The following is a 15208-nucleotide window of genomic DNA, read 5'->3' as shown; positions in this document are numbered from 1 at the left end:
CGTTTAGATATCTCGGCCACTTGTTGGGAAACAGCCTCCGTATTCTCATACTTTGTGAAGGATGCAAGCTTCTGTGGTAATTTCGGCTGATTTCTTGCCAAAAGAAATTTTCGTGAACAAAGTGTTTTTTTTATAATCAAACATAATTTAATCAGAGTAATTACAATTGAGAGGTAATGCTGCCATAGTGCATACACGCACAACACACCTACACAGAAATAGAACAAATAAATAACAGACTAAGAATAATGCAGTAAAATTGTCACAAACACTCAAGGAGTTGTGAAACACATGAGTGAAATCCTATTTCCATCTGTGGTGTTCGATATTTTTGTCATAGGGTTGCTTGGATGGTCGACATATGTAATGGCCCTTCTCCTTTTTTATATAGAGAGCTTTCTGTGGTGCAGGTAAAAATATGGCGCATTCCAGAAGAAGGGGTACCGGCGAATGGAGTTCAGAATGCAGAGATGGTGCTGCAAGCTGGCCGATCACGCGTGGAAAATGTGGTTTTCAACCCAGCAGTTGACTGCGTGCTGGCATCTGCCACGGACCGTTTGCTTCAGCTGTGGGATCTAGTCAGCCAGACAGCCATTAATTGTACGTCTTTTTCTGTGATGTCTCAGAGAAGTAGCTTTGTGCCGAACAGTGACATGTACGTCGCGGTTAACTGCAGAAGCTCAGTGTAGCGATATCACTGGGACAAGTGAGCATCATCACAATTTTGATAACTTGTTATTTTGCACAGTGAAAAAAGGGAAAAGAAACTGCACTAAGAAACCAGGGAGTATGCATGCAAACAGCCTCTGTGATATACATAGGCATGGCCAATACTAGACTTGAAACGTTGTTTGTGTGCATTCTTGTTTCTTAGTTTTTTAGACCCTTTGACAGTGGTACATTGTCCAAAAAATTGTCCAGGAAGTTCATGAGCCATAAACCGTGTCATAACAACAACCAACAACTTTAGCTATTATTTCTAAGGCCAAGTAGAGCAGGAACAGCCACAACGCAGTCAAATCGTGTAGTCAAAGCAAGCGAGGATACGCACCCTTTACTACCCAACATTTTGCGCAGCGCCGGTAGGGTACATACGACGCTGGCTCCACATGCGTGGTGCAAGGAGCGGATGGGCACTATTTGTAATGTACTGCGCATGTAACGTTTTTGATGCAACATAGTGCATACAGTTGTACTGTGCTGCTGGGAAGGCTGGGCGCAGCTTTGCTGCTTTTTCCACTTCCCACTACCACGCAACTGTGCCAAAAAATATGCTTAAAAGCATTGTTACACAGTGTATAAGCAAAACCCTGCTTTTTCAGCTAACAATAAGCACACTGAAGTGGTACAGAGCCTGAGCTGGAAAGGTGACGGTAGCCAAGTTGTCAGCTCAGGACGAGATAAGAAGCTGCGTATCTGGGACCCACGTGTATCTACAGGAGGTCTCGTAAGTGTCCTCTGTATCTGTTGCCTTTGAACTCCTGTGGTGGTGTGGGCAGCTAGGTCTATGGGAGGACATCAGAACCTTTCCTATGGGCACAATATGCCTGAAAAACATATAGCTTGCTGCATTTCTAGAAACCTGATTAAATTCTTTCTCTGACGTATTAGGGTATGTATAGAACCCACATGATCATCCACCAGGTGTCTCAGTGCATTTTTGTGCCATGTAGATTTGATAGGATCGCTAATGCTTGTTTAACCTGTTTCGGTTACCTACGTCTTCGAGTGCAAACACAAGGCTGGTAGTCCTGATCTTTTGCCTGTATATTGTTAATGCTTTCTACGTGATATCAAGAGGTGTCATAATTATGTGCACTTCCAGGAGGCGAATGGCCATTCCAACAACAGAGATTCCAGGGTGGTGTGGCTGGGCAACACAGATTACATTGTATCAACTGGGCTCGGGACTGTAAGTCTTTATCATTCCCAGCAGTTATTGTCTTGGTACTTCTCACATTTTAGATGAATACAAGATGTAGAATGGCCGTGCTGAATGTGCAGATCTAGGTGCACTTCAGTTCCTGTTTTGGTGGCTGAATTGGCAGTTTGCCAAGTTTACAGGGGGCTTTCAGGTTTTACCTTACATGACGATAATGCAAATCAAGGGGTAAAAACACTCGTGAAACACTCGTAAAAACAAAATCACGGGTGTAATTGGAGCGGGTTGCGGGTCGGGTGTGGGCAGGTATACACGAGTCGCCGTTCAGGTTGACTGTCTGGTAAACGTCCTAGTTCTCCTATAGAGACCAGCATTTGTGCACCGTTCCCCGTTTCTCGGCTGAGCCTACCCTTCCTTACTCCTCCGCGCGTGTCCGCGCACCCCTTCTTCCCTCTCCCTGGGTGGAATTGCCCGGGCATTACGTCATCTTGGTTGGTCGTTCGATGCTCATTCGGAATGCGCGTTCCGTGAACGGAGATCGCGTAGCTAATGATGGCTGCTCGTAACGTTAGCATCGAGTACATCAGTAACAAGTGTCTGGTCGGCGAGTACACGCTGAGAAGAAAGGCTTCTGGAAAGGGGGGGGGGTGGCACTTGGGTAAAGAAACGCGGGTTGCGGGCAGGTGCGGGTCTTGCACCTGCGGGTTGCGGGCGGGTGCGGATAAGAAAATTCCTACCCGCGCAGGATTCTACTGATTCATAATAAAGTGGAGCGCACAAGGAACGTAGCCTTGGTTTTGCTGGCTTCTCTGTGCAGTGTGAGAGCCGTGTTATAGACACACATTGTAGACACAAGAAAATATTTTTACTAATGGAGCTTATTGAACTAGTGCGCTCTAAAAAATCTCTACTCATCACCAATTTTGCTACAATTCCTATAAAGCAATCCAGGGACTGTGCCTCAGAATCCATTTAAGGAGAAAATCTTGCTTGTTGTAGCAGCTCTGGGCTCCGATATTTTTGTTGGCAGCACAGATGTGTGCAGGGAGTAGCTACCAAAATTTTCTGCTATGAGTGTGCTTGCTATGCTATGCAAAAGCCCAGACAGCAAAGCACTTATTAAGACAAAAAATTATTAAATAGTCACAAATAAATAAATTATCTGTAGTGAACTGCTATGCAACTTTTGAGAAACCACTTTTAAGAAAACTATTTGCTTTATAATTAAAGCCTGAAGTTTTTGGGAATTTTTTTTTCTAAATTCAGGGAGTAAAAATTGGGTAAATAAACATGTGCTTCTCAATTCATGCAAATTCGGGTGGAAAAACTTCTAGTACACTAAATTTGGGGAGAAATCGGGCTCAGTTACTCAAACTAACTGAACTGGTTCGGTACAAATGGTGATGTAACTGCGTTTGTTGCCAAGCAAGTTAGTGTGCATTCCTACAGACTTCTCAGTGAGAGATATTTGCTGGGTAAAAATCAGGTTTAACCCTAAAGAGGCAACCTTCAATTCGGGGAAGAATCAGGTTAAACGTGAAAACTTCAAGCTGTGTTTATAATGCAGCATGTACTTACGGTACCAGTGTTCTACTAGTCTAATGGAGTTATTGACATTGGCGTTCAATCTTTTTCCTGTAGGCCCGTGAAAGGGAAGTGTCCTTGCGTGACGTCCGCAAGTTCAATGTCCAATGTGCCAGCACCACGGGAGAAAGTGCAATGGGGTAAGCGCTGTCACCTGGCAGGTGTTTCATGCCGGATGTTTAGGGAACCAATAGAAGTGGCAAATTTTGACAGTTTACACAGTCGCAGGGCAAAAAATACTTGCATGAGCAAGGCATTGATGTCAGCTCCCTCTAGCTTTTGAAATAGAAATCGCATAGACCCGTGCGAATTGTGGTTTAATTGTGCGAATTGTGGTTTGAAAACCGGAGTGAACACGAAGGGATTAGCCGATTTGGATATTCGAATACGAAGCGAATAACTGTAGAACCGAAGCGAATAGTTGCAAAATGGAACGATTTGCACGCATAGGCCGAGCGAAAATAAAGTTCAAACATACAGGAAACATTAGCGGAGAACAGATATATTTTAATTTGCAGCAGTATATAAGTGCCAAAGTGCCTCTGTCAGTATGCATTCAGAAGGTGGTGCATTCGAGGACGAAACAGAGTGCTGTGCCACCTTCTTTTGACTTGAGGAAAGGGATGGGATGAGTCTACTAGTGCACTTTTGCTGTAGATGAATTGTTTGTTCTTGCATTGATTTTTGTTCCTGCAACTATTTGAATATATTTGGTATGGAAGAGTTATTTCATTTGATTCGCAATTCGGGAATACCGAAATTCGTATTTGGTTCAGAATTGGAATCGAACATCTAAGTATTCGATTCGAAGTTACAAAAATTTGAATATTCGCATGGCACTAGAATCTCAACATAACTTTGAAGTCAGGTAGTTTTGCTGGATTACAATCATCATCAGCTGGGTATACAAAAATGACTAATCACTGGGCGATAATTTGAGTTGTGTATCAGTAAACAAATAATAAAAGAAGTATGTTCACAGTACGTGCGTGCAAAAAAAATGTAATTACCTAAAGCAGTATTCGCTAATGTCTAGCAGGCTTGCTTTTCATTATGCCCTAAAACTGCTTTCTACAGTCATATATCTGAACAAAGGGACACTCAGATTCAATCAGTCAATCAGTTAAACAGTTGTCAATGGAATGAGATTAGTGAAAAATGGAGACACCTATATGACCATGCCTGGACATATTGCATTACCATAGTTACTGGTGCTGTGCAAATATTCGACATTTCGAATATGAATCGAATACTTTCAGTTCTCCGATCCGATTTGACGATTTTATATTCGTGGCTTTCAAATAAATTTAATATCTTCGAATATTTGAGATATTCGCGAATATTTGAGCTTTCCCTGCTCGTGACGTCAGCGTCACGGCAAAATCATCAAGCGCGTCCGCAAACGATTTCTTGACGTTGCTCGCCAGTCCCGCAGGATGCGCGTTGTCCGGATCCGCTCTTGTTAACGAGTCTCCACTAGCAAAACGTACACAATAAATTGCTGAAATTTTATGTGAGAAATTCATATAGAACGCATCGATGCATGAATAAAACTTCTACGGTACAGAACGACGCAACAGCAGCGGCGCACGCTGGTTGTTGCATGCACATGTGCAATCACTGTTGGGAGTTGGTTTCATTTCGCCATTCTTGTGCATGGGTTCACGTTGTGAATCGCCTCATCTTTCAGAGTTGATGCCTCCCTATGTATTTCTGTGATTATCAAAATGTGGTTATATGGCCTAATTTTATGTATATACCAGATATTGACTTTTTGCCAGACTGATTTGACTCAGTTTCTGAGTTCTCGTGATCCCATGTCTTATTTGATCTCTTCACAGTGTCTTCATTCCACTGTATGATCCGGACACCAACATGCTTTTCTTGGTTGCAAAGGTACTTACTTATTTTACCATTCTTTGACAATATATAAGGTGGCCAACTTCTGAGGTATCCTATAATGTCAGAAATGGTTTCCTCCTCTCCTTTCTATTGGATCTGGAAAAAAGATTTCAACTGTTTATCAGTCATAATGACTGCCCAGTTCTCTTGCAGTGCGGTCTGCAACACTGAATAGTTTGCTTTCAAAAGAAACAGAAGAGAATATGAAACTGAATATCAAATATTTGAGAAAATATTCTATACTTGATGTTTGGTTTTGTATTTGCTTCTGTTTCTGAAAAAAAAAAAAAAACTTAATTGTTTCACTGTTAGTAGAGAGATTAATGGTTGAGATTTGATGCCTACTGTTGCAACTGTATCCTGCAGACAGACGACAAACTCTTACAAATGTGATCAGGCTTGATGCTGGCACCTCATGTGCAGCACCCTTCCCATAGCCATGTGTTTTACCTGCAAACAGCCGGAGTTCTTTAATATTTATAAGCATCAGTTTCATTCAGCTTTGACACATTTGGCTTTCAAACATTCACACATAGGGTTGCTACCTTTCGTAGTGAAGAGAGAGAGAGCGTGCTCGCTGATGATAATACAGTAGAATCTCGATGATACGAATCTCACGGGGTCGCGGAAAAAATTTGTATCATCCGAATTTCGTATCAAACGAATTAAACCAAAATAAAAATTGAGGCAAGAAAATAGACAGTGACTGTTCCTTTTTGCGTTACTGTCAATGAAAGAGGTCGGTTGTAACGCTTTTGTGTCTCCGTCTACTTTGTGTCTCAATGCTGCCCAAATACGCGAGATGATTCAAAAGACGTAGCACGTGCTTTTCACCCGCGAGTCGCGCGACAGTGGTGTAAAGCGAGCTTCTCCTAAAGCAAGCAGGCGTTAGGTGAAGCCGACTTGCGGAATGGTGACGCGTAATGTTGCCACAAGTTGTCCTGATATGTTCCCTCCACGTGTTCTGGTCGCTGTTTTCCGCCAGAGCGATGTCACACAGCTTCGCGGTTTATTGTTGCGAGGGGGGTAAAAGAGTCAAAACAGAGATAAGGTGATAAGGTTCCCGGGCGTTCAATCGCTTTGATCTTATCTTCACCACCACCACCAAAAGGAAAGTCACTGCTTGCATTGCGCTACATGATGTAAGGGAGTTCGTGGTGAGGATCGCCCTCCCGTTTCGAAAGACGCAGCAGCATGACTCGCGCGTTCTCGCGTCACGGGGGAACGACCTCTGTCGCATCCTCGGCTCATTCGTATCATCTGTAAAGGCAAGATAACACGTTCGTATCATCCGAACTCTAATACATGGGAAGAATAGGCATTCCGGCCGGGACCGGAAAAGAATTCGTATCATCCCGAAATTCGTATAATCCGTGATCGTATCATCGAGATTCTACTGTACGAGGAAACACGTGTTCCTGTGTGTGGCTGGATCATTGATGCTAGAAATTGCTATAAACAGTCATGAACGCTAACTGGATCGTATTGGAGCAACCAGATTCGACTGCCACTTACTTCGAAAAACTCATCGAGCAGACAAACCCTTCTATGCAGCCGGAGATCTCATGATGGTTGTATACGGCCGAAGTTCTAGCTGACTCGACACAACCACCAAAAGCTTTGCATAACCACAGATCTTGTACCCTCCGAACACAACTTATTTAATAACAATGATAATAATAAATAACTAAGAAAACGGCTGGTGACTGCGGAGTTGGGTCTGTGCTCCAGCTTTATTCGAGCTGTAGTGGAAAGAGAAAACCCCGTAAAAGCCCCTATGGAAGGTCCTGAGCCACAAATACCGGCAAAAGGCTGCCGGTATCACCTTCCTACCGGCAACATGCAGAGCGAGCAAATAACCGGCCGTGCTGGTATAATACCGACCTGGTGGCAGCCCTATTCACACACCCCTAGCTCATTGCTGTGCATTCGTTTTCAGGGTGATATCACTGTCAACTTCTGGGAAGTAACATTCAAGGAGCCATTCCTCAATGAAGGTAAGTAGTATAAGTAGACTTTATGTACGAAAGCAGTGCAGTGAGAAAAAGTGGAAGTACCGTGGAGACTGTTTACTGCTGCTGCTCACAGTCCAGTCATGTTGGTCCAGGCAATGGGCTCCCTGGCAGCAGGCTTTTGCATCTTCATTGTATTAAGCAGACTGGCTCTAATGCTGTTGTACGTATACCTTGTTCAAAGCAAAAGTTACTGGCACGTTATTTTGTGTAATAAGGTGTTCATTTGTAGTAGGGCGTGCTGTCGCTCATGAACATTATCTTTTTTGCTCTTGCGAACAGAGTGTGTGCTTTTAGTGATGTAATGTTACCTAGGACTATGTAGCTTTACATCGCAGCCTTTACATCATAACACAACTGTGGTCATGTGAGACGCTACAGTGGTTGGTCTGTGGATTATTTTTGCTCACCTGAGGGTTCTTTATCATGCCTTGTTTAATGTCCCTGGTGGAAGACAGCGTGCCTAAGCAACATGTACCCTGCCACCAAGTGCTATGTAGAGAGAGTAGTAATTTTTCTGCAGTTGCCAAGAGGATAATTATGAGGTGTCCTCAGTGTAGTTTAATGCAGTTTGCACTGCACTTGTAATCTGTCTATATTTTTATTTTGCCAGCTGGGCACGAAGTGTTCACTTAAGCAGACTTGTTATCTTCTGGCTATAGGCTTTGTGGATGCCCAATATCATGGCAGAAGGCTGTGTGTAAAACTAAGTTGTGATCTTTCACAAGAATGTGCTCTCGCATTAGTGCTTCTTGTTTTAATACTATCATTCTATTCTATTTTATTATTACTTTGTTTTCTGTCTTGTCGTGCTGACCATCATCTTGATGCTTTACTAACTTTGCAACTTTTGAGGCATTTCCCGAACTAGCATCCGCAGAAAGTAATGTACTACCTCGACATATTCTGAACTTCAGGATCACATCCAGTTACCGCAATTTCACGCGTATAAGCCGCACCACAGATAAGCCGCAGTAACCATTTTTTGGAACATTCCGAAAATTTTCCGCCAGACAAGCCACACTTGCAGAAAGCTGCGGGTGCCAGCGGCATGACGTTGATCGTTGGTGCACCAAGGTCATGCTGAAGACTGGGAGGCAGTGGGTTCGAATCCTATACCACCGGCTGTGCTGTCTGAGGTTTTCCCTGGGTTTTCCGAAGACTTCACAGGCGAATGTCTGCACAGTTCCTTCTGATGTCGGCCCAGGACGCGTACTAACCCCCCTGTCCTCCACTCCTTCCTGCTGTCCTCTCTCCATCTGTCCACATCTGTACACTGCTCATAGCCACAGTTGCTTCGCGGTGCTAACACGAAATCCAATCCAGATAAGTTGCGGGCAATATGACGCGATTGATTTGTGCGGTAAATCAGTGATGCAGATTCCGGGTTCGGCATGGTATATAAGTCAAAGGAGGTCGGTTCTAGTGCTCTAGTAAGATTGGATTGTGCCCTTGTTGCGTGTTTTTCTTGTGGATGGACGGGTCAGTGGTCTCCCAGAAGACATGAATCACGATCAGGGTGTCGAACCGAAACGTTTTTCGTTCCGGTTACATCATAAACGATCCGGTACCGGTTCTGCTCCGGAGCAAAAAAATAACGGTTCATACCGGTTTTTAACCGGTTCCGCTTCTGCTTGGAATATTCATCCCCACAAAAAAAATCAATGTTACAAAATATAAACCCGTTTATTCCGCATACACGGTATTTAATACCAATAGACAGCTGTGAAATTGGTAGCTCCTGGTTCCTGTAGGTTACTGTCTGTTCAAATGGGCTTTCTCCTTTATTGAAGCGCATGTTACAAACGGACTTGTTTGTCGTGATGTCTTACGTAAAGTACTTTCTTGCTGGGTTAGAGCGATTGTGTCCCATCCGAATGTCTGTTGCTACTGTCTAGCCAGCAAGCACCACCGCACGAGTACGACGCAAATCGAAGAAAACATTCATTAACAAGCGCGCTCGACGGCTCTGTTTTATTTTCTTCGTGTCCTGTCCACAAAAGAGTTGCCACTTTGCACGGGTTTGCCCTCGCGTATACGTAAATGTATTCAACTTAGCTGCTCTCAAACAAGGGACGCGTTGCGCGACATTACCGATAAAAAAGCCATTATGCAACCCCCTTGGGTCGCTGTTTAGTTGAGGAGGGTTTGGGGGGATCAAATTAAAACGAACACTACTGCACATTGCTAGAGAGTCACATGTACCTCGAAGTCTGTCTGCGTGCGCGAACTATAAACCATTACAAAGGGAGCCTAAGGGTCATACTATACCGACATACATTCCACCGTAACCGTAACCCTCGTATAGTATCCATGACATGACTTCAGAGCACACGACGTCTGTTTCATTCGCTTATCTGTAGTCCAAACCGGCGAAGTTTTTTCTTGGACCGAAAACCGTTAAATATATTTTTCGGTTTCCCTCCTGAGCGAAAAAAACGTATACGGTTTCGATTCCGTTCCGGTTCGCACCAAAATAGCGTGTTTTTTTTCGGTTTTTGGTTCCGGTTTTCGGTTCGCTCCGACACCCTGATCACGATCTCATCCCCTTCGTTAAAGCTGCATGGGGGAGGGTGCCCCTAAGGTCCGTCTACTCGAATGTGGACGCGCCCCTCTTACGCATTGTTCGTGCATTGGCATGGTGGCAGAAAATCCAATGGTAGCAGGTTCGTTCTGTGTAATGTAGTGCGGATAACGAGTTTTCCGGATATCTGAACTCCGGATAAGCGAGACATGACTGTACATACGTATTCCTTTTTTCAAACTTGAACTTTGCATACCTTCCAGATCGATAAGAAGACAATAGCAGCAAATTTATCTTTTTGAAGCAATCTTGATGACCAAAAGACAGGTCCTTGTAAAAAATGGAGGCATTATTTTTATTGGCCTGGATCGAAAATGCTAAGACATTCCTGAACAGTGAATCGTTTTATGTGTGCCATTTCCTCTCTATATGAACTCTTTGTCTAACGTCTTGTATTTTGTCTTTCCTGTACTTTGTCCTTATTAATGTTCTCCTTCTTTTCACTTTAGCCTCCAAGTATATGGGAGAGGTTCAGACGAAGGGAGCAGGACTAGTGCCAAAACGAGCACTGAAGGTGATGGACGGAGAAGTGAACAGGGTTTTGCTCTTGGGGCAGGATTGCATTGTGCCTGTTTCATACCAAGTCCCACGAAAGGTAGCAATCGTTTGTCAACTCTCATTTTGTTTGGTATTTGACATCCAGTTGTTCAACAAATCTAATGTCCTTGTGAAACCTGACCAGATCATGACCTGATGCAAATTTTATTACAATGTTAAATCATTAAGGCCCTCAGTTTTCGCGAAATTTTGCGGAATTCAGAATTAATTGCGAAATCCTTCGTTTGGCACAGAACTTCGCGGAATCTTATTTTTAGGGGTGTGCAGATATTAGAGATCTCGAATTCGAATCGAATATCAATCACTAAGTATTTGATTCGCGAATCGAATACCCAATATTGGGGTTTCCAGATATTCGACTATTCGCCGAATACGAACGACACCTCCGGAAGGTGGGCTTCACCTGACGCTTCCCTGCATGACGCGAAGCCTGCTTTACGAAATTGGTCATGCTGCAGGACAAACACAGACAGATTGTAGTTTAGCTTAAGATGACGTTAGCACAAACTTATTGCGCATACTTTGCCTGTCGTCTGCATACTACGCCCTTGCCTGCCGCCTCGTACAAGCCTAACCTTCAAGAAATACCATATCAAAAGACACTGCTACACTGTCAGTGTGACGTAGGCACAAAATATATTCATACTGTTGTGCACAGCGCTGTGCATAGCGATCTTACTGCATGTCTTGCTCGCTTGGCTCAAGGCTCATATTCGTCTGCGAGCAGGGGTAAAAGCGTAGAAAAAACGGAAATGTCTAACACATCGACTACATGCCTTAAAAAATGGCTAAAGTCCTGAAAACAAATCCCCAACAGTGCCAATTGCTTGCGATCCAACACCCGCTTCCCCATGTTTTGGCGTTTGGTAACAGACTCGTGAATCCGTTGGCGACTGACGAAAACGCTTCCACTCACAGGCAGTGCAATGTTGCACGGAATGCAAAAAACTATAGGTTCAAGTAAGAGGGGTAATACGAAGTTTCCATGGCATGTGTACTTTTGAGCAAATATTCACAAACATTTGAAATAACTAACTATTTTCAATGCGGACGAGCCACTGTGTGTTGCCGTGGTACGGTGTGGAAAACGTGTTACAACGTGCCCTGCTTTGCCTTTGCTCGGCCAGCTGCCAGCCTTGGCGACATCAGGCAACGGCGTGCTCAATTGATTTGTTCAGAACAAATTTTAATTTCAGATTTTCATTGAATTTTCATTTGTTTGAGTGCAATAGTTCTTGACACAGTGCGTAATCTGGAATTTCATTTGTTTGAATTGGACAAATTCCTCGAATTGGTTCCTCATTTTCTTCTCAGATGTACGGCGATCTTCCCGTATTGTATCATGTACTGTTGGTCCCCGCTACACCCATTTCCTCAACAACTGGCTTTTCACTTATTGTATTGGTGGCCACGCAACATGATGGATCTCATTAAATCTATTGGAAAGCAGTTTCTCATTGATATCCATTATGCCAGTTCCTCTGACTTGCTTGTCGTTTTTTGTATTGGTGTAATCTGTAATGCACAACATGCTGGATCTCATTGAATCAATTGGAAATTGGCGTTTCTCATTGACACCCATTAAACCACTTTGTTCAATTGGTTCCTTATTTTGTGGATGTGGTCTTTGCCACACAATTCAGTCAATGAGAAATAGTCGGCTTGTACACGTTGAACGAATTGGCTGTCTGGTTTCTCATTGAGGTCATGTCTTCTATACCCAGCAGGGGTATTCAGATCTTATATTAAATAGGCATTTTCTTGTGTACAAGGTGATTGCTATTTTAAGCAGTGTTCGACAATGTGTGCTGTATAGGCCTAAATCCAATCAGGCCCTTCCTCCCATGCACCCAAAAGAGTACGGCAGTGGCAGTGGCACAACTCTTGCATTGATTGATTGATCTGGCAATTGATTTATCTATCTGTCTAAAAACACTAATCACTGATATTATATTGACCATGTTTGCTAAGGCAGCAGCAGTAAAAGCAGTAATGGCTTTTTCTTATTGCAGACTTACCGAGACTTCCATGCAGACATATTTCCGGACACTCAACCAGCGAGTCCAACTATCACTGTCTCTGACTGGTTAGAAAAAAAGAGTGCGAGGGTAAGCCACACTGGGCCCACTGGATGGTACCTCAGCCTTTCTTTTCTCGTTGAGCAGGTGATCTCTAAGGTGAGCCTCGATCCTGAAAAGCGGCCAAAAGAGGGTCTGGTACGCCTGAACCACAAGCTGGGCTCTGGAGTTGTGGGCGGCATGAGCATCAAAGACGAACGTGTCTTGAAAGAAATCAATGTTGCAAATTCGGAGGCGTGCATCAGAAGTCTGGATGATGAGAAGAGCAAGCAGGTGGTTTCCGAGAAGGGTGATAGGCCTGAGAAGCTGGAGAAGGTGAGTCCGACTAATGGCTTTGCACTGATCAGTTGGATATCTTGAATGTGTAGCACAGAGTCTGATTTCTCCACATGAAAAGGCAAGGCTTGTGCAACGATTGTTAACAATACAATCGCCGACCAATTTTTCGGACCCCGATTTTTTGGACATGCTCGATTATTCGGACGCATTCGCGAAACGGCCACAGGCCCTATAGAGTTAATGTATAACAACATCCAAAATTTCGGATGCCGTACTGCTCCGTTGCTCGATATTTCGGACACCCAGCCCGTGAGCATCCCGAGCGGTCGCCAGCTTACCACGTGAGCATGATGCAATGCGAAGGTCAAGGAAACCAAATATAAAAATTGAGGCAAGAAAATAAGCAGTGAATGTCCTGTCCTGTCGTGGCGCTTCGTGAAGCCGAGCATGTGCTGTCCACCCGCGAAGTAAAGCAAGCTTCACCTAAAGCACGCAGGCGTTAGGTGAAGCCGACTTGCGGAATGGTGATGCCTTATGTTGCCATAAGTTGTCCTGATATGTTCCCTCCATGTGTTTGGGATATCGACGACTTGCTGTCTCCCAGCACATCCGTCAAACTCGGAACTAATGAAGGCGACTGCGGCGCTTTCGCCCGTATACAATATCGCTTCAGCTGTAGAATGTAGATGTAGATGGAGGTAGAAGCCGATGTGATCAGGCCCAGATGGAAGACTGCCCGTTAAGAAAGCATCGACAATTTTTTCCAGCCTACTAGTACTTAATAAAGTTGACTTTTGAAGCAAAATTAGTTTTTTCTGACTGCTTGATTATTTGGACGATCCCCGCCGAGTCCGAAAAATCGGATGACGACTGTACATGATTATATTAGTACTCTGTTTTGGTTTCAGTATGGAGGCCTTTTCTGGAATCCAGCGCAGAAAATTTTGCGGACATACAGAAAAAAGAGTCGGCGAACTTCATTCCAGAAAAAGCTTAACCTTTGTGTAGCTTAGGATTGCCTCTACAGAGGCCTCGTGTGGATCCAGTTTAATTTAGGAGTTGTTGCTCCTTTTGAATTGGATCTCCCGAAAAGCTTTCCAAAGAAACGGGAAGAAGTGATGGAGCAATAATTTGCAAAAATGCAAAACTCTATTTAATATTGAAACTGAGACTGACTTCATGGAAACTGTAATAGTAAAATGGACAAATATAGTTGTAAGTGGATCCGTATATACATATACGTAACACAAATATTATTGTGCAGCCACTTATTGCTCCGAAGCCAGCACCACGCACCAGGGTATCGAGCAAGTCTGAGGACTCATCTGGTAATGCTCCATCGTCTCAGAATGGCACCACAACAGAAAGTGTCTCGTTTCGAGCCGGTCAGCGTTCAAGTATTGTGTCATCAAGCAGCGTGAGCAGCTGTGGAAGTCCTGTCGCAGCACCTAGAGGCTCTGCTCCTGTTCGCAGGCAACCGTCACGTAGTGAGGGACGTGGATTCAAGGGTCAGTTGTTGCGCCAAGTGTTCCATAATCGGGTGCAAGTTTTAAATCTGAAATTCGAGATGAAATCGAGTGCCATTGATACAGTCGAGTGTTACCGTGTTATTTTTTCTTTCTGTCCTGCAAGGTGCGGATCTCAGTTGTCTCGCAACGTAAACACCCAATTATTAAATTAAATCAATTATTAAAGCCAGGTGCACATGTTGGTCAAACATGCATTCCTCGCAAATCATAGTCACAAGCACCACACGATGTAACATTAAATGTGCTTGACATACCGTATTTTCCGGTGTATAAGTCGCGCTTTTTTTTTTAAATTCTCAGCTGTGCGTCTTATACAGAGGTGCGACTTATATGCGAGTCTAATTTTTTTCCTGGCGAAAATATTGGGACTGAGTACAAGCGCCATCTGTCGTGCAGCATTTTGCGCTTTTCCTCCTATGGCGAATAGCATCCCCATCGTCACACGCATCAGTTGCCATCATCATCATCATCATTGCGTCAACCACGTTGTGTTTTGTTTTGTGTCAATCCACGTGGTGGTGGCAGTTGTTTCTGTCATGTCATGGCGCCTGCAACGCGAAAAAGTTACCCAGCAAGCTTCAAGCTGCATGCTGTCGACTATGCTATAGCCAATGGGAACCGGGCAGCAGGACGGCATCTTAACGTCAGTGAAAAGCTAATCCGGGACTGGCGAAAAGCTGCAACAGTACTGCGTTCCATGAAGTCCAGCAAAAAAGCCGACCGCGGGAAGAAAGCACGATGGCCAGAGCTGGAGAACCGTCTGCGGACATGGATTGTCGAGCAGCGAGCGGAGGGCAGGG

General features: G+C 44.1%; 2 protein-coding genes across 5 annotated transcripts in view; one reads left to right on the top strand and one right to left on the bottom strand.

Moving 5' to 3' along the window:
• LOC135394520 (rab proteins geranylgeranyltransferase component A 1-like) overlaps positions 1-15208 on the bottom strand; it is a 216146-nt gene that overhangs the window by 55326 nt on the left and 145612 nt on the right. The gene's annotated exons all lie outside the window — the stretch shown is intronic.
• LOC135394517 (coronin-7-like) overlaps positions 1-15208 on the top strand; it is a 37443-nt gene that overhangs the window by 2603 nt on the left and 19632 nt on the right. For all 4 annotated transcript variants that reach the window (XM_064625294.1, XM_064625291.1, XM_064625292.1 and 1 more), the window contains 10 exons: positions 411-600; positions 1323-1447; positions 1826-1912; positions 3524-3606; positions 5308-5362; positions 7308-7365; positions 10414-10559; positions 12535-12630; positions 12688-12915; positions 14144-14387. In XM_064625294.1, coding sequence (XP_064481364.1) covers positions 411-600; positions 1323-1447; positions 1826-1912; positions 3524-3606; positions 5308-5362; positions 7308-7365; positions 10414-10559; positions 12535-12630; positions 12688-12915; positions 14144-14387 — 1312 coding nt within the window. The remainder of the gene's footprint in view (positions 1-410; positions 601-1322; positions 1448-1825; positions 1913-3523; positions 3607-5307; positions 5363-7307; positions 7366-10413; positions 10560-12534; positions 12631-12687; positions 12916-14143; positions 14388-15208) is intronic.

The sequence above is a fragment of the Ornithodoros turicata genome, chromosome 5 (genome assembly GCF_037126465.1).
Source record: "Ornithodoros turicata isolate Travis chromosome 5, ASM3712646v1, whole genome shotgun sequence".
Lineage (NCBI taxonomy): Eukaryota > Metazoa > Arthropoda > Arachnida > Ixodida > Argasidae > Ornithodoros > Ornithodoros turicata.
The sequence above is the reverse complement of the archived record's forward strand: the minus strand, read 5'-3'. Positions and strand labels throughout refer to the sequence as shown.